Source organism: Somniosus microcephalus, chromosome 1 (assembly GCF_052327205.1).
Source record: "Somniosus microcephalus isolate GS21.2 chromosome 1, FLI_Smic_1.0, whole genome shotgun sequence".
NCBI classification, from domain to species: domain Eukaryota; kingdom Metazoa; phylum Chordata; class Chondrichthyes; order Squaliformes; family Somniosidae; genus Somniosus; species Somniosus microcephalus.
The window spans coordinates 101,962,502-101,982,803 of record NC_140987.1 but is presented as its reverse complement, the minus strand read 5'-3'; the positions used below and the strand labels follow the sequence as shown (position 1 = coordinate 101,982,803).

Sequence of the window (20,302 nt, the reverse complement as noted above, 5' to 3'; positions counted from 1 at the left end):
TCTAACTCTTCCCTGTTTCCTGGGGCAACCATTCTCATAATTAATGAAGCAATACATTTTAATTGAATAGATTGAATAAATTGAAATTAGGATCATTTGGCACTGATTTCAGTGTGTCCCTGACATGTGTTGGAAGGGACATGGGACTACAAACCCATGCTTAGAAAGATCTCATCAATGTCCCTCTCTCAGGCTCAGGCAATTTTTATCCATCTGGGTACAATTCCATAGGAGCTACTAGCTCTCTGATATCTTGCCCAAGTGAACATATTTTATGTGTGAGTCTGAGCAGTGAGTGTTGACAAGTTAATTGATTATGTGAAGAAGTAGGCGTATCACAGCCAAGCCTGAATGTTAGGATGTGATGAGAAAATATTAGCTAGCAAGGGACTGGTTTCAAAATTCTTATCTGTATTGATTTGATTGCAGTGAATCATGCATCAAATGCATATCTAAAATATAGTACTTTTTTACTCTTTCTTCTCCCTCCAATTTTCTTCTCACCCATCACCCAAATATATGGGGGCAATTTTCACCTGGAAGTAAACTGGCAGAGCAGACTGCTGCCTGTTTATAGAACTTGCCCAATTTTCATTTCCATTGATTTTGGATGGGTTCCATAACGGGCTGGCAATCCGCTCTGCCAGTTTACCACCCAAGCGGCGAAGGTGAAAATTACCACCATTGTTGTTGTACAGTTCCAAAAGCATTGGTCACCCCTCCATAAAAACATAGAAACATAGAAGATAGGAGCAGGAGTAGGCCATTCGGCCCCTCGAGCCTGCTCCGCCATTCAATAAGATCATGGCTGATCATCCAAATTCAGTACCCTGTTCCTGCCTTCTCTCCATATCCCTTGATCCCTTTAGCCTTAAGAAATATATCCAACTCCTTCTTGAATATATTTAATGGATTGGCCTCTACTGCCTTCTTTGGCAGAGAATTCCACAGGTTCACCACTCTCTGGGTGAAGAAATTCCTCCTCATCTCTGTCCTAAATGGCTTACCCCTTATCCTTAGACTGTGACCCCTGGTTCTGGACTCCCCGACCATCGGGAACATCCTTCCCGCATCTAGTCTGTCTAGTCCTGTTAGAATTTTATAAGTTTCGATGAGATTCCCTCTCATTCTTCTGAACTCCAGCGAGTACAAGCCCAATCGACCCAATCTCTCCTCATACGTCATTCCTGCCATCCCAGGTATCAGCCTGGTGAATCTTCGCTGCACTCCTTCCATGGCAAGAACATCCTTCCTCAGATAAGGTGACCAAAACTGCACACAATACTCAAGATGTGGTCTCACCAAGGCCCTGTACAACTGCAGCAAGACATCCTTGTTCCTGTACTCAAACCCTCTCGCTACGAAGGCCAACATACCATTTGCCTTCTTAACCGCCTGCTGCACCTGCATCTTTACTTTCAGTGACTGGTGCACAAGGACGCCCAGGTCTCGTTGCACTTCCCCTTCTCCCAATCTATTGCCATTCAGATAATAATCTGCCTTCCTGTTTTTGACACCAAAGTGGATAACCTCGCATTTATCCACATTATATTGCATCTGCCATGCATCTGCCCAATCACCCAACCTGTCCAAATCATACTGGAATTTCTCGGCATCCTCCTCACAGCACACACGCCCACCCAGCTTTGTGTCGTCTGCAAACTTGGAGATATTACATCTAGTTCCCTCATCCAGATCATTAATATATATTGTGAATAGCTGGGGTCCAAGGACCGATCCCTGCGGTACCCAACTAGTTACTGTCCGCCACTCGGAAAAAGAGCCACTTATAGAGTGGATTGGGAAAATAGATTAAAGGGTAAGACGATACATGATCAGTGGTGTACATTTAAGGAGTTATTTTACAACTTCCAAAAAAAATATATTCCACTGAGAAGAAAAGGGTGTAAAAGAAAAGACAGCCATCCGTGGCTGAGTAAAGAAATTAAGGATAGTATTCGACTAAAAACAAGGGCATATAAGGTAGCCAAATCTAGTGGGAGGATAGAGGATTGGGAAAACTTTAAAAGACAGCAAAAAATAAGAAAAAGATTGATTAAGAAAGAGAAGATAGATTATGAAAGTAAATTAGCAAAAAATATAAAAACAGATAGAGTTTTTATAGTTGTATAAAAAGAAAAAGGGTGGCTAAAGTAAATGTTGGTCCCTTAGAGGATGAGACCGGGAAATTAATGGTGGGAAATATGGAGATGGCAAAAACACTGAATGAATATTTTACATCAGTCTTTACAGTAGAAGACACTAAGAATATCCCAACACTGGACAAACAGGGGGCTAAAGGGGGGAGGAGCTAAACACGATCAAAATCACTAAGGAAGTGGTACTCGGTAAAATAATGGGACTCAAGGCGGATAAATCACCTGGACTTGATGGCTTACACCCTAGGGTCTTGAGGGAAGTGGCGGTAGGGATTGTGGATGCATTGGTAATAATTTTCCAAAACTCCCTGGACTCGGCAAAGGTCCCGGCAGACTGGAAAACTGCTAATGTAACACCCTTATTTAAAAAGGGCAGTAGACAGAAGGCTGGAAACTATAGACCGGTTAGCCTAACATCTGTGGTAGGTAAAATTTTGGAGTCCATTATTAAGGAGACAGTAACAGGACATTTAGATAATCATAATTTAATAGGACAAAGTCAGCATGGTTTTATGAAGGGGAAGTCATGTTTGACAAATTTGCTGGAGTTCTTTGAGGAAGTAACGTATAGGGTGGATAAAGGGGAACCAGTGGACGTAGTGTATTTAGACTTCCAAAAGGCATTTGACAAGGTGCCACACAAAAGGTTATTGCTTAAGATAAAAAATCACGGGATTGGGGGTAATATTCTGGCGTGGATAGAGGATTGGCTATCTAACAGAAGGCAGAGAGTTGGGATAAATGGTTCATTCTCAGACTGGCAATCAGTAACTAGTGGTGTTCCACAGGGGTCAGTGCTGGGTCCCCAACTCTTTACAATCTATATTAACGATTTGGAGGAGGGGACCGAGTGTAACATATCAAAGTTTGCAGATGATACTAAGATGGGAGGGAAAGTAGTGAGTGAGGAAGACATAAAAAACCTGCAAGGGGACATAGACAGGCTAAGTAAGTGGGCAGAGATTTGGCAGATGGAATACAATACTGGAAAGTGTGAGGTTATGTACTTTGGCAGGAAAAATCGTAGAGCAAGTTATTATCTTAATGGCAAGAAACTGGAAAGTACTGAAGTACAAATGGATCTGGGGGTCCTGGTGCACGAAACTCAAAAGGTTAGTATACAGGTGCAGCAAGTGATCAAGAAGGCCAATGGAATGTTGGCTTTCATTGCTAGGGGGATAGAATATAAAAATAGGGAGGTATTGCTTCAGTTGTACAAGGTATTGGTGAGACCGCACCTGGAATACTGCGTACAGTTTTGGTGTCCATACTTAAGAAAGGACATACTTGCTCTCGAGTCAGTACAAAGAAGGTTCACTCGGTTAATCCCGGGGATGAGGGGATGGACATATGAGGAGAGGTTGAGTAGATTGGGACTCTACTCATTGGAGTTCAGAAGAATGAGAGGCGATCTTATTGAAACATATAAGATTGTGAAGGGGTTGGATCGGGTGGATGCGGGGAAGATGTTCCCGATGATGGGTGAAACTAGAACTAGGGGGCATAGTCTTAGAATAAGGGGCTGCTCTTTCAAAACTGAGATGAGGAGGAACTACTTCACTCAGAGGGTGGTAGGTCCATGGAATATGCTGCCCCAAAAAGCTGTAGAAGCTACATCATTACATAAATTTAAAACAGAAATAGACAGTTTCCTAGAAGTAAAGGGAATTAAAGGTTACGGGGAGCGGGCAGGAATTTGGACATGAGTCTAGGTTCGGATCGGTCATGGCCCTGTGGGTAGCGGAGCGGGCCCAGGGGCCGTGTAGCCTGATCCTGCTCCTATTTCGTGTGTCTAATTCTGTTAGATTCAGGAGATGGTTATGTGATAGTGGATTGGCGGTTCGGATCAGATCAGCCATGATCTTATTGAATGGCGGAGCAGGCTCGAGGGGCCGATTGGCCTACTCCTGCTCCTATTTCTTATGTTCTTATTCCAACTCTTTGCTTTCTGTCTGCCAACCAGTTCTCTATCCAAGTCAATACCTTGCCCCCAATCCCATGTGCCTTAATTTTACACGCTAACCTCTTATGCGGGACCTTATCGAAAGCCTTTTGAAAATCCAAATACACCACATCCACTGGTTCTCCCTTATCTATTTTACCAGTTACATCTTCAAAAAATTCCAGTAGATTAGATTTATCTTTTGTAAATCCATGTTGCCTTTGTCCGAACCGGTCACTTTTTTCCAAGTGTTCTGCTATTACATCTTTTATAATGGACTCTAGCATTTTCCCCACTACCAATGTCAGGCTTACCGGTCTGTTATTCCCAGTTTTCTCTCTACCACCCTTTTTGAACAGTGGGGTAGCATTAGCTACCTGCCAATCCATGGGTACTGTTCCAGAGTCTATCGAATTTTGGAAGATGACCAGCAATGCATCTACTATCTCCAGGGCCACTTCCTTAAGTACCCTAGGATGTAGATTATCAGGCCCTGGGGATTTATCGGCCCTCAAACCCATCAATTTCCCTTAAAACATTTCCCTACAAGTACTGATTTCTATCAGTTCCTCCCTTTCATTAGACCCTATGTTCCCGACATCTTTGGGAGGTTATTTGTGTCCTCCTTTGTGAAGACAGAACCAAAGTATGTATTTAATTGGTCTGCCATTTCTTTGTTCCCCTTTATAAATTCCCCTGATTCTGACTGCAAGGGACCTACGTTTGACTTCACCAATCTTTTTCTCTTCACATATCTATAAAAGCTTTTACAGTCATTTTTTATGTTCCCTGAAAGCTTACTCTCATACTCTATTTTCCCCCCCTTTGTCCTCCTTTGTTGGATCCTAAACTGCTCCCAATCCTCAGGTTTACTGCTTTTTCTGGCCAATTTATATGTCCTCTCCTTGGATCTTATGCTATCCCTAATTTCCCTTGTTAGCCACGGTTGAGTCACCTTTTTTGTTTTATTTTAACTGGGATGAACAAATTCTGTAGTTCATCCATGCAATCTTTGAATTTGAATTTGAATTGCCCATCCACCGTCAACCCTTTGAGTGACATTCCCCAATCAACCCTACCCAACTCGCACCTCATACCATCGTAGTCTCCTTTATTTAAATTCAGGACCCTAGCCTCTGAGTCAACTATTTCACTCTCCATCTTAATGAAGAATTCTATCATATTATGATCGCTCCGACTCCAGTTCCTCACACAGTGGCTATCCCTCATGTGTGAGCCTAGACAGTGAGCATCAGTAGTCTATTTCACGGAAGAAGACATCACAGCTGAGTCCAATTGCATCCCCAACAACCACAAGTTCCCTTCCAATTGGATCACTGGGTAGCGATCAGTAGAAGTGACTTTTCACAATTAACCCATTGGTAATCACATGCTTCTTATGAACCATAACTTGACCTTATGCGTGAATTAACTAGGGTAATCTTGCCATATCCTTCCACTTTTCAATATGCATTGGAAATATTATGATCTACTCACTGCATGCTTCAGATCTCTCTGAACTGGCAGAAACACTATGCTAACAAACCATATAGCTCAGGCTTCAAACTTCTAATTCATGCTCATTAAGGAATAAAATTGCAGAAGCAAGAATGAGTCAGCTGACAAACACTGTACTTAACTTTAAACCATATATTCCAAAACAATAAAATGTCTGAGTTTTAACAGTTCTCCTCAGTAACTTTGACCGTGACTCGATGCTGAAAATGACTGATCATTACAGAGCCCCTATAGTTCCTGAAACTTGCTGGCAGTTAAAATTGCGACATGTTTGAAAGTATTGTTAGCTATTATTTTTTTTTAAAGCTGAAAATATTGGAAATCTGAAACAAAAATAGAAAATTTAGTAAATACACAGCAGATCAGTTAGTATTTATAAAGGAAAAAGACAAGTCAACAGTTCGGTATAAACAGCATTTTCTGTTTTTGCTTGGTCAGTCATTTATTAGGTCATTTTTATATAGGTATGGTTCCATTTTGTTCCCAATTGTTAATTTGCCAAATTCGGCATTAGATTAGTAGATGTACAGAAAAAAAGGGCTGGTTCAGTTTCAGGCACGAGCATCAGCATGCTGTATAAGGTGTTCATCAAGATTGTAAGTTACAAGGAAGTTGAGCTATTATCTTTGGAAAAGAGATGTCCAGGTGAACTAGTTGAAGTTTGCAAGGTTATGAAGGGAATTGACAAAGTTGATCCAGGTAAAATGTTCACTAAGATGAAAAGATTAAATAGCAGGGGACACAAATATAAAACTGGGAATGTAGAAGTAAGAAGGGGAGGTGAGAGCAACTGCCCTTGCCATCAAGGCAGCATTTGACCGAGTGTGGCATCAAGGAGCCCAAGTAAAACTGAAGTCAATGGGAATCAGGGGCAAAAAGTCTCCACTGGCTGGAGTCACACCTACCACAAAGGAAGATGGCTGTGGTTGTTGGAGGCCCCAGAACATCGCTGCAGGAGTTCCTCAGGGCAGTGTCCTAGGCCCAACCAGCTTCAGCTGCTTCATCAATGACCTTCCCGCCATCATAAGTTTAGAAGTGGGAATGTTCGCTGATGGCGGCACAGTGTTCAGTGCCATTCGCAACTCCTCAGATAATGAAGCAGTCCATGCCCACATGCAACAAGACCTGGATGATATTCAGGCTTGGGCTGCTAAGTGGCAAGTAACATTTGCGCCACACAAGTGCCAGGCAATGACTATCTCCAACAAACGAGAGTCTAACCACTGTCCCCCGACATTCAACGGCATTACCATCGCTGAATCCCCCATAATCAACATCCTGGGGGTCACCATTGACCAGAAACCTAACTGGACCAGCCACATAAATACTGTGGCAACAAGAGTGGGTCAGAGGCTGGGTATTCTGTGGCGAGTGTCTCACCTCCTGACTCCCCAAAGCCTTTCCACCATCTACAAGGCACAAGTAAGGAGTGTGATGGAATACTCTCCACTTGCCTGGGTGAGTGCAGCTCCAACAACACTCAAGGAGCTCGACACCATCCAGGAAAAAGCTGCCCGCTTGATTGGCACCCCATCCACCACCTTAAACATTCACTCCCTCCACCACTGACGCACCGTGGCTGTAGTGTGTACCATCTACAAGATGCACTGCAGTAACTCGCCAAGGCTACTTCGGCAGCACCTCCCAAATCCGCAACCACTTCCAACTAGAAGGACAAGGGCATCAGGCGCATGGGAACACCATCACCTGCAAGTTCCCCTCCAAGTTACACACCATCCTGACGTAGAAGTATATCACCGTTCCTTCATCGTCACTGGGTCAAAATCCTGGAACTCCATCCCTAACAGCACTGTGGGAGTACCTTCACCACACGGACTGCAGCGGTTCATGGGCAATTAGGGATGGGTAATAAATGCTGGCCTTGCCAGCAACGCCCACATCCCATGAACAAATTTTTAAAAAAGAGAAAAGAGAGGGAAAGAAAGATTGGATTGAGAGAGAAAAGAAAAGAGACAAAAAAGAAAAGTTAAAAAAAGTTTTCATTTAAAATTTTACATTTTGATAATCTCCATAAACAATTAAAAACTGAAGGAATGAGACTCCATACTTGTAATAGATCATTTTCAGTGCCAGAGAGGTTGACTGGCAGTAACAGGAATGGTGGCATACTGGTTATGTTACTGGAGTAGTAATCCCGAGGTCTGGAGACAGGAAGTTCAAATCCCATCACGGCAGCTGGGAAATTTAAATTCAGTTAATTAAATAAATCTGGAATAAAAAGCTAGTGTCAGTAATAGTGATAATGAAACTACTGGATTGTTGTAAAAGCCCATCTGGTTTCCTAATGTCCTTTAGGGAAGGAAACCTATGTCCTTACCCAGTCTGGCCTATATGTGATTCCAGACTCACAGCAATGTGGTTGACTCTTAACTAACCCTCTGAAATGACCTAGCAAGTCACTTAGTTGTCAAGAAGGTGGTTCACCAGCAATTAGGTATGGGCAATAAATGCTGGCTCTGCCCACATCCCGTGAATGAATAATAAAAAAACAATTGGCACTCATCGTGTTGTTAAAAGGGTACTTAGACTGAAAGGGACACAATTTAACTTTCTGTGGCGAGTTTATTTCTACCGCGCAAATACAGCAACTTCATGCCATTCAATGCATTTCTATGGGGAGCCAAGCAGCGAGATGTCATTTTCACGAAGCTAATGGTGGAGTGGTGCACCTCGGACATCAACTTTTGGATTTGCGCATAAATAGTGCCGAGCGCCATTAGCCTCACTGTTATTTTGACAGCAAGTTATGGCCCATTATTGGAAGTTGGGAAGGAGGAAGACTGATGTCTTCAGGTACGTGTTAACATTACAAAAGCATCCCTTTCCTCATCACAGATTAAAACATGGGATCTAAGCTTTCCTGATGGCTTTGTGGGTAAATGCACTGCCTGGTACGGCACTATGTTATACAGACCAAGAAGGTCCTAAGTTTGATCCCTAAACTATGCAGGTTAGCTATTCTCAGTTGACTGTAGGTGTGTGACAATTGCCCACAGTACCGTTTGACTATGAAGGGGGAAAATTTTAGGCAGAGTACCCACTCTTCCTTACTATCCAATGACCTATGCTGAGAAGTATGCATGTTGGGTGAGGACGAAATCAAACTTGGCTTTTATGCAATACACCAGCCAGCACTCAGTGTCTAGACTCAAACATGAAAAATGGTCACTTGGGAAAGATACTGGAGGCCTGCCAGCACTTTTGGAATCATACCCCAGAATGAGTCAGGACCTTCAGGAAAGGAGAGAATAAAATGGGAACTATGGAAAACTTCACTCTGTTCATTTTGTTCTCAATTGCCCCTTCTTGTTGCAGATGTGAATGAATGTGAAGGAAGCCACAGATGCCAGCATGGTTGTCAAAACATGCTGGGAGGTTACAGGTGCAGCTGTCCTCATGGCTACATGCAGCACTATCAGTGGAACCAGTGTGTTGGTGAGTAACATAGGGAGGCCAGTGCTAGAGGTAATACTTTTTTCTGTGGGTCCAACAAGTCTGTACTTCTATTATCTAGCTACAGGTATTAACAACTTAACTCAGCACAAGAAACCTTTCAACATACTTAAAAAATTTAAATAACAAGAAATATGTATTTATTTTTCTACTAAATTAAACCGGGCAATATAGTTTATTAAAGAATTATATAAAGATGGCTTCCTGGTTTTACAGTGTGATGAAAAGTAATGATTGTCATCATTTTAAATTTAGCCTGAGAGGGTCATCAATAAGAATTCTGCCCTTTCCTTCAGAAATGCATAGGGTGGATTAACAACTTTTGCCATATTGAGGAATATGAACATTTGTAATAGGAGATTTCTCAGTTTGTTCTCATCCCTTGGGCCATTATATCATTTATTCTGTTAGAACTAAGGTGAATGGGAAGAATATGTGACCTTAGGTTTCTGACCATTCATTACACCAATGAGAAAAAATATTCAAATGATGCAATTAAAAAAAAACTTTACATAGTAGTCCTTCATTTTTTCCTCTTTATTTTTCTTGATTTGCCTAAAACTTGGTTTACAAGTTAATTTTTGTAGTTCAATGGAATGAAGTCCCCCCACCTTTGTGAAAGCTTTTCTGTGTACTGAAGGAAGAAGACAGAAGCAATTTTTAGATGCAGAATCTACCACGGGCAAAATGTTTGGTATTTTGCACTGGGTGGATGTGTTTCTCTCTGACTTTATACGCTTGCATGACTGGGAGTTGGGAGAGGGAAGTTGATGGCTAACAGAGTCCATACAGAAATCAATATGGATTATGCTGCAATTGGAGACAATCTATTTTCCTGGAGAGAAACCCACTTGAATTAAAATCATATGTAATAAAGGTCCTGCTAACAGGCCAGGAAAAGTGAGTTTGTGTTGATCACTTTGCTGTACCCAATTATTTTCTATGATTTTGAGTGTTTGAAATCTAACTGGTAAGTAGTTTTTTTAATTTGCTAGACTAGTACCAGATGTGTAGTAGCCTGTTACATTTTCAGCATATTAAATCATAATTAGTTCAAATGGTTGTTTTCACTTTACTAAGCATAGTGGCACAAATTAGCTAAATATGAAGTATTCCTGCTTCAAGGAAATGCTGTTCAGCTGTAATGCATTACCATGTTGTTTGTGATAATACAGTTTGGCTAGTCAACCATGCCAGCAACATTCCTTCACATACAATATCATTCAATAGGGCACAGTCTAACAATGATTCCCATATATGGACCTTCTCCCCTGCGATTTAGAAGCTGTACATTTTCTATGCTCTGTTCTTACAGAGATTCATTTCCAAGGGACTAAAATTACACCACTTCCAATAATCTGCTTATTGGATTTAATGTCGTTTTGTGCCATGCTACCAAATCTACGAAAGCATGGATGAGGGATTCGGCAGCAGATGGGATGAGACAGGGGCGTAGACAGGCAATATTGCAGAGGGGATATGAGTGGTGAGGATTAAATGGAAGTGATCTGAGGTAGCCTTATCTATGATTGAGATAATAGTAATAGAGAGGCCACGTGAGATGGCAAGAATCTGGGGAGGGGAGTTTATATAGAGGGAGAGGTTAAGGGAAGACAATAGGGCAGTGAACTAGAAGAGAGAGATGGGTTGAAATGGAAGTTAAAATCACCGAGGATAAATTGCTTGGTACAGAAGCTGAGGGAGGAAAGCAGTGAGGATATCTCGGTGAGAAACCTGGCATGGGTCTTGAATGGGTGGCAGAGAACAAGGGGCAAAAATTGGGTCGCGCCCCTTCTGGGGAGCTAACTTGGCCGGGATGCTACTTTTAGCACCTTGAAAAGGTTAGCGCCCCCACACCCGAAATGCGATGGTAGCGCCCCAAGCAGGAGGCAGGGTGCTACTGGAAGCGCTTCCCCTCCCTCTTGGGGCGCTCCAGTCGCGCCGCGGTACTGCAGGACTTCCCCTTATTAAAGGGGAGAGGCCTTGCACAGTGCGAACCAGGGCCCAGCTGGGTCACCAGGGAGAGGGGTGCTGGCAAAAGAGCCTGGCACTCAAGAGGAGTGCCGGGCTGCCCGATCGCGGCCGGCACCCCGTGGGGAGATGGCAGAGGGGGCAGGTGCTAGCAGGCAGCCAGCAAAAAAAATGGCCACCTGGCACCTCCCCTTTAAATATCGCCGCACGTATGCCCCCCTGACTCTGTCGGACATAGCGTCCGGTGGTACGTCAGGGGGCGCGACCGAAGTTTGTGAGCAGGGCGCTGTGCACGGCGATTACCTCATCGCCGGAGCTGCAGTGCCACGGGGCGCTTCCAGCTACCGCCACCGCTAACCTCCAGCTAAATTTCGCGGGAGGCGTCAGCGGCGCCGCACCCCAACGCTAGTTGCTTTGCGCCCCCTTAGGGTGCTAACAGGAGGCACAAAGCAACTGAATTTAGCCCCACAAGGATTTTAAGTGAGAAGAGGGGTGGAACAAGGTGAGATGCTCAAAGGAGGAGAAGGTGCAAGAGGAGTAGGGGGACAGACCAAGGCGAGATTTGCTGAGAAGGGCCACACTGCCACTGTGGCAGTTTGGGTATGGCAGGTGGTGGAAAGTATAGCCAGGTGGGGGGCTTCAGTAAGGGGGAAGCTGTCATCACCCGTGAGCCAAGTCTCCGTCAAGGCCATGATGTTGATGCAATCATCCACAATAAGTCATGGATGGCAAGAGCCTTGTTCACAAGTGAACGGACATTCTGGAAGGGGATGCAGAGAGGGGTGGTGATTGCTGATTTGCTGGAGGGGTCAGCGGTAGGAGGGATGAGTGGAATTGAAAAGAGATTGGCAAGATTAACTCCCAGTGGGTATACTGTTTTGGAAGATCGGTGAGAGTAGGATGAGGAAGTTGGGGTTGCTGCTCGTAGGGAGGCAGCAACGAGTGCCTCAATGGGCAATTCGGAGAATGCCAGAGAGAGGCACAAAGGGTAGCTGTGGGCTTATCCAAGAGGACGTTAGCCTGGGATGGCAGAAGGAGAGTAGGAAGGCTGAGGAGCAGTGAAGGGTTGGGATAGGGATTTGGGAGACAAAGGCCTAGAAATTGGGTATAGACCCGCCAGCTCGTTTGCGCCGAAAATTTTGCGCTGGCCGCGGAGCCAGTTGCGCCCGTCCCATATTCACTTTTAGCGCCCCAAGGCGGAACCGGGCGCTGTTCCAGGGTGTGCCCGCCCCCGCTTGGGGCACTGAAAGTGAATTTCAGCGCTCCCGGTGCCGCTGCGCCACCCGATGCGGTGCGGCAGGCTGCTGTACTGCAGGCCTCCTCCTTCTCTTAAGGAGGAGGTGCCTGCAACGGCCGGAGCCCCGATCGCGAGTGCCGGCAAAAGAGCCCGGCACAACGGAGAAGTGCCGGGCTCCACGGAAACCAGCCGGCAATGCCGTGGGGGGGGGGGGGGGTGGAGGAGGCCGGGGAAGGAGGTGCGGGCAGGCGGCCGCCAAAAAAGCGGCCGGCCGCACCTCCACCTTAAAGCGCCCCACTAAGGCTGCACTACGGACCCAGTCTCCCGATGTTGTTAGCGGCCGCCACAGAAGAGGCGGCCGCTACTGAAGATGGGGGTCGGGGCGGTAGCGGCGCGGTAGCGGGGCGGAACCGGGGCACTGCGCACACCGATGACGTCATCAGTGCCGGCGCAGCACTACCGGCTACCGCCGCCATTACCGCGGCCCTCAAAATCAGCGCTACCACCCCTACTGGCGCAGAAGCCCTCTTTGGGCTGTAACTGGGCGCAAAGCCCACCGAATTTCTAGGCCAAAGTGCCTAAGAGGGGAGAAATGAAAGGAGGCATGACTGGGTAACAGGAAAGCGTGGAGACAGGGGAGAGGGGCCTAAGAGAGGTAAAGAGAAGAGAAAGAAAAAGGGAGATAGGTAAAGAGAAGAGAAAGAAAAAGGGAGATAGAAGTAATGGGCTAGGGTCCAGAGTGTCAGCCAAAATGTACACGTAAATAGACACAACAAAAATTAGGTTACATAGGCATGGCAAAGATTAGGATAGGTATGTCCTGGTTATAAATGGAGAAATGAGAGGAGACAATAGGAGAGTCAGTTAAAGTCAGAGGTCCTGTGGTACATATATAACAATATACTGGCTCTAACCTTCCACTAGAGTTTCACACATTTACCTTTTAATCTCTTAGATGTCAAAATCAACACATCTGTTACCTGTTTGATGCAAAGGTTTCCAGGCAAACTGGATGTTTCATACGTGTTCTATTACTAATAGAAAACAAATGTAAATATTCAGCAAGATATGAACACTTTGCATGTCTATTGAATGTACAGACCTACACAATGAAACAAACCAGTTCTTTTCAATCAAGAGAAGAACGTTGCTAATTAAATTATGAAAATATACTGATCCTTTGATAAAAGACACAGGCCCAAAAATTTGATGCACCCATTTTTAGGCAAGCGGGGGGCGCAGAGTACATTCCCTGTGTCTGAATGCTGAGGCTCAGGGCTCCCCAGATATTGGGCCTCGGACCTCATTATAAAGGCGCCTGCATGGCATCAGAGTCCGCTGGCAAAGCGTAGTGGAAAATTGGGCTGCTCCTTGAGTCGCAGCAGCCCTAAGTGGGACCGGAGGTCGGGTCCGGCACCGTGGCCAGGGATCACGTCGGGTCCGGCACCGTGGCCAGGGATCACGTCGGGTCCGGCACCGTGGCCAGGGATCACGTCGGGTCCGGCACCGTGGCCAGGGATCACGTCGGGTCCGGCACCGTGGCCAGGGATCACGTCGGGTCCGGCACCGTGGCCAGGGATCATGTCGGGTCCGGCACCGTGGCCAGGGATCACGTCGGGTCCGGCACCGTGGCCAGGGATCACGTTGGGTCGGGTTGGAACTTCAAGACAGGCAGGTTTGGACTACAATTTACAAGTTTTCTAAGTGTCACATTTTTTCTTTAGATGAGAATGAATGCTCCAACCCAGGTTCTTGTGGATCGGCAACCTGTTACAACACCCTTGGAAGCTACAAATGTGCCTGCCCTTCGGGCTATAACTTTGACGAGTTTGCCAGTAGCTGTCATGATGTGAATGAATGTTCATCCTACAAGAATCCATGCTCATATGGCTGCTCAAACACAGAAGGAGGCTACCTCTGTGGCTGTCCGCCTGGATACTATAGAGTAGGCCAAGGGTAAGACCACTGCTGCTGCTTGCATTGTTAACCAGACTAATAGTGAATTCATTTATGGGGCACCTAAGGTGGAAAGTATGGAGAAGGTGGAAAAAAATATGCAATTGCAACTGAAGAAGTCCTTTCCGGTCTTGTTATTGTTTGCTTGTCTCTCTTGCACATGTTTTCTACCAATCTCAGTGTATTTATGCACATCTTATCTATCTCCATCACACCTTCTATTGCTATTTTACTCTCTCGCTCTCGTTTTCGCTCTAGCTATGTATATATAATACAGTGCTGCCAATCTCACTTGTTTGGAGTAAGACTCACTCATTTTGATTTAGAAATATGGCATTTTTGATGTGGCTCACCTAAGCACTGCCCATATAGATTTGTAATGTGCCTCAGTCATTTTGATCATAAATATCACGAACATTTTTCAATGTCGACAGTTAAAATATATAGCTACTGGTTTTATTTGTATAGAATTACATTGCTTCTACAGCACAGAAACAGGTCATTCGGGTCTATGCCAGAATTTATATTCCACATGAGCCTCCTTCCATCTAATTACCACTTTCGACCCTGCTCCCATATCCCTCTATTTCTTTCTCCATGAACTATGCATCAAACCTCCCCTCAAATTCATCAATGCTATCTGCTTCAGCTGTTCCACATTCTCACCACTCTCTGTGTAAAAAAAAATCTTTTTTTTAAATTTGATCTGTTAGTGGCTATCTTATATTTATGCAACTTATTCTGGGCTCATCCACCTTACTAGCAAACCCCAACATTCTTTGTTCTTGTATTCAAGTCATAAATCAAATTCTTCATACCCTGGGAAATGCTGATATTTTAAATTTAATCAAGGGAGGTGTAGCCAAGCCATCTGAATAGAAACGCACTGATGTAGCTTTGAAATAAACTGTTTTATTTCTTTGTATGGAATCGTAAGTTGGTAGACACTTGCCAGACGTACACAGGAATTCACTGTTCATTCTTTATACGAGAAAAAATAGTATGTAAAGCCATATATATTTTGTATGTTTAAGAGATTTCACATAGATTTACCAATTTCAAGTACCAACTTCAATCAGCTCACCACATACCTTTTCCTTTCTGCTGGCTCCCACTTCTGACCCAAAGCCCAGTCGTACTCCTAATATGTCCTAAAACAGAAACCTGTGCTTCTTGTACTGGCAGTAACATGCAGGCCCCAGAAATCTGACTGTTTCGACAGACTACCGCGTAAGTTCATCAGGAGTCTATTGCAACAGCTGCAAACTCGACCAGATCCCAGGTAGACCAGGTCCCAGCCATAACTGCAACAATTTGATTTATATAGCTCTTTTAACGTAGAAAAGCTTCACAGAGTTATAATCAATAAAATGGTCACCGAGCCAAAGGAGGAGATACCAGACGATGACCAAAAGCTTGGTCAAAGAGTTGAGTTTTAAGGAGGGACTTAAAAGAAACAGAGGGAGGTGGGGAGGCAAAGAAGTTTAGGGAGGAAATTCCAATATGTGGGGCTTAAGTTATAGAATGAATTAACCCACAGCACGGTGGCATAGTGGTTAGCACTGTTGCCTCACAGCGCCAGGGACCCGGGTTCGAATCCGGCCTCGGGCGACTGTCTGTGTGGAGTTTGCACATTCTCCCCGTGTTTGCGTGGGTTTTCTCCAGGTGCTCCGGTTTCCTCCCACAGTCCAAAGATGTGCGGGTTAGGTTGATTGGCTATGATAAATTGACCCTTAGTGTTAGGGGGATTAAATACATGGGGTTACGGGGATAGGGTGGGATATGCGTTGGTGTAGGGGTTACGGGGATCGGGTGGGATATGTGTCGGTGCAGGCTCGATGGGCTGAAATGGCCTCTATCTGCACTGTGGGGATTCTGTGATTCTGTGAATTAACCAACATTTTGCCAAATTTTAACCCAAAGAAATTGAAATGTAATGTAAATATGCTTTAGCTGTTTTAATATTGCACTGAGACTGTGCTACCAGCTCCCAGTGACCGTGAAGTTAGCTGAAACTCAAAAGTGTGTTTGGCAACATTTGTTACAAGCAACAGGAAGACCCAGGCATTAGCAGCTGATGCCACTAGCATGAGTCTTAGGCAACATAATGGTAACTTCTACCAAGAGACATATACAAACAGAGCAAAAGTCATGGAAAGAGTGAAGGTGCGCGAGAGAGAGCGAAAGACAGAAATAAGATCAAAAATTGTAAAAAGACAAGAATGTTATAATTTATATCTGAACTGAAGTATAATAGCAGTTTTGATTTTAAATTCCGTAACTTGTTTTGAATTCTAATTGCTCTTTTAATTTATTCCACAGTCATTGTGTCTCCGGCATGGGATTCAATAAAGGCCAATACCTACCTTTTGGTGGAGATCCTGATGATGAAAATCTGTTGTCCCATGATACTTGTTATGAATGTAAGATCAATGGCTACTCCAAGAATGGTGGCAGAAAGAGAAGAAGTGTCAATGGTACCGAGTCCAAACAGGTAACTGTCTCCTGTTTAAATCCCTTAAAACTGAATGGTAGCATTTGTGTCTTCATATAAAAGAAATTAAATCAGAATTAAGGACTTAGACTTTGCATTCATATCCAAAAGTTAGATGGTCAATAAATCAGGTAGCCACTCAATTGTAAAGAAAAGGGCAGATATATACTCACTATCAAAAAAGGGATTCCATGTACAGGGAGCACTCAAATAATACCGACTACCTTTGCAGCCTATTTTGAGGCTTCCCAATAGCGGAAATGGAGCACCCTAATTATTTCATATGCACTAATTACTAATACTACCTTGCTATTTATTTTGATGCTAGGATGAACAGATTAGTTTGGCTAGTCTGGACATGGACAACCCAGTCAAAATGAATCTAAATATCTCAGAGCTGAACTACAAGAAGCATATTTTAGAACTTCTGCCAGCCATTGAACCACTCCACAATCGTGTTCGCTATGTTATCTCCTACGGAAATGACAACAACTACTTCCGTATCCACCAGAAGGATGGCTTAAGCTACCTGCACATGACCAAGAAGAGGCCTCTGGAAGGTACTTACACACTGGAAATCACCAGTATTCCTCTGTATAAGAAAAAAGCACTGCAGAAACTGGAAGATAGAAAAGACAATGACTACCTCCTTGGTGAGCTGGGAGAAGCTCTCAAAATGAGACTACAGATCCAGCTTCATTAAACCAACTGAGACTTGCATTGCTTCTATTCAGAATTATTCCTTCAATTATCTCCACAAACACTTCTGCTTTCAAAAAGCTTTCACAAGTCAAGGGCTTTGATTCTCCATTATGGACATCTTGACTTCATGTTCTGGCCAAGACTGCATGACCCTTTTTTTAAATAAATGGGTTTTTACACACTGCCATGTTAACAGTATTCCATATAACCTCAGTCATGGTTGCTGTATATTTAATATCACCTCAGTCGTCTCAGTCAGTGAGCTCATATTTTACATGAGAGAGTGTGTGTGAGAGAGTTGTAAATGGCTTCTAATAACATAGACCAATAGCAACATAATGAGCCATTTCTCTGGATTACAAATAATATTATGTAACTGTTCATATCATATTAATTCAATATGCAATGCTAAGTCAGACTGTACTGTATACCATAGGGCATTCTCAGAGGAACCATTTCATTCACCACAATCCTTCCCTTTCAAGTGGTGCAATATATGATAGATAACTGGTACCAGAGCCCAGTACAAAATGGGTTATATTTTTTCACTTAAAGACAGCAGTAAACGTGTACTTTCATGGTGCTTGTACAGAAAACTGGTGCTAATGATATTTATTCTATCAGGGTCAGCGTACTGTACAACCAAAAATTAGATCTCGATAGGAAGTAACTGGCATTGGAATCTCTGTTTCAGTACATCATGATTTGTGCAGCATTTTACAGTATGTTTTATGTTTTCATTTGCATTTCATGTACAAAAGATAATGTGTGCACATTGAATGCCTGCTAGTTGCTAACTTGAAGATTGTAAAGTCTTCTCTTTATATACTGTATAAATGTGTTCTATATCAGGTTTATATTGGTCAACAATTGGTACTTGTGAAAAGTACATGAAAAAAATCTGACTTTGTAAAAGTTAGTACCTCCCTGTTATTAACAGCAAGTAAATGAGCCTAATTTTAATTCATATCTGTTTTGTCTAAAGATGTATTTTCCTTTTGCATTGAAGATTTCTTAGCACAAATATGGCATATTATTTAGAAGGGAGAAGAAAGATTTGTATAAAATTCTAAAAAAAAACTGAAAAAGGAACATTTGTTATCGGGGTGCTTTATTCTGTAGATTTGAGAGTGTCAGTATGCCAACAACTTTTCTTACAATAAAGCTTATTATTTTGGGTTATATAGATTTTAAATGACTAAATGTGTTACTTGTAAGCACATGTAGGTTAAAACCAAGAGCAATGTATACTTGCTTACAGAGTGCACCAAATAATAAATGTGACACCAGCAACCAACTGCATTTGTTGAACATGTACATGCAAGTAGAATATTACCATCATCCCACTGTGGAGGGCAAGGGGACACTTACGACATTGTCCCTTCTCAAGGGCAATTAGGGATGGGCAATAAATGCTGGCCTTGCCAGCGACGCCTACATCCCATGAACTAATAAAAAAAGAATATTGTGCCCTCACCAATCAGCTGTTCTTCCCCTGGCTCTGAAGTTTAAAAGGCCCCATTCTGGCCTGAACTTTAGTTCTTTTTCTCTCTTTATTGGCAGTAGAACTCTGCGGTCTCCCACACAAGAAAATGTTGGCAGTCTTTGACGTATTCTGTTTGTAGAAAAAAAAATTCAAATTCTCCCTTACACTCCCAGGGTTATACAGCGGAAGTACTCAAGATCTTACACAGTATTCTTGTTTCATTTTTGTGGTTTTGGTGTGCAGAGTTCTCACACAGCTTTCATTGATGCCATGTTCAGTTGAGACCCACTGTGTTCTGCAGCATTAAGATCAACTCTCTTTGACTACTTCTACCACAGTTGCTGGCTGATGCCAGCTCATGGTTTTAAAATTTGCACTGATCAGCTACTAAAACATCTATCTACCTTATCTTCCAACATCACGAGACTTTTCTAAGCATAAAGCATTCTCAAGTCTCAACACAAAGTCAGTGCGAACAACCCATTTGTAGTAAGGTGATTCTGGCTGCAAGAGTGCCGAAGCTTGATTTAGCTCAGTGTTGAGCGTACATGGGACAGCTTGTTGCAAAAGCACTCATCAGGTAGAAAACCGTACATGGGTAGGAAATGTTTGCTGGATGAATCCTACTAGATGCATCAGTCAAGCTATATTCCACACCATCTTGTACAACAAGCGGAAGTATAGAAACATAGAAGATAGGAGCAGGAGTAGGCCATTCGGCCCTTCGAGCCTGCTCCGCCATTCAACGAGATCATGGCTGATCATCCAAACCCTAGCACCCGGTCCCTACACCGACAGCCATCCCACACAAGCCCTATCCCCGTAACCCCGTAACCCCACGTATTTAATCCCCCCCTAACACTAAGGGCCAATTTTTGTCATGGCCAATCAACCTAACCCGCACATCTTTGGACTGTGGGAGGAAACCGGAGCACCCGGAGGAAACCCACGCAAACACGGGGAGAATGGGCAAACTCCACACAGACAGTCACCCGAGGCTGGATTTGAACCCGGGTCCCTGGCGCTGTGAGGCAACAGTGCTAACCACTATGCCACCGTGCTGATAGGTAGAAATGCCACACGCAATCTCCTCCTGCAACAGTCAAAAATTGCTCTAAGTTATGGATTCAGCTGCCGTACTGGCATCAACTGGCATCTGTCCAGTCAAGTGACTAGAGCTTCCAGGTTTCCGCTGGCATTCAAATAATTTCACCCCAAAAGTTGGTGTTGATCGAACTGAACATCAACTGCAATGATCAACAGGATGTGGCCCAAGCAAAGGAACTGATCCACTGACACTAATGTTCAGTTCACAAAAGAAAAACATTGATTATGGAAGTCCCTCTGAGGGACTTATTTAGTG

The 20,302-nt window shown here is 43.8% G+C and overlaps 1 protein-coding gene across 1 annotated transcript in view; it reads left to right on the top strand.

The window, feature by feature from the left end:
- Window positions 1–18,635, top strand: part of fbn2 (fibrillin 2) — a 487,109-nt gene extending 468,474 nt beyond the window's left edge. The window contains exons 62-65 of the mRNA XM_085984430.1: window positions 8,956–9,075; window positions 14,026–14,257; window positions 16,580–16,751; window positions 17,080–18,635. Of these exons, the coding sequence (XP_085840556.1) occupies window positions 8,956–9,075; window positions 14,026–14,257; window positions 16,580–16,751; window positions 17,080–17,454 (899 nt within the window). The 3' untranslated portion in view covers window positions 17,455–18,635. The remainder of the gene's footprint in view (window positions 1–8,955; window positions 9,076–14,025; window positions 14,258–16,579; window positions 16,752–17,079) is intronic.
- Window positions 18,636–20,302: the final 1,667 nt, after the last annotated feature.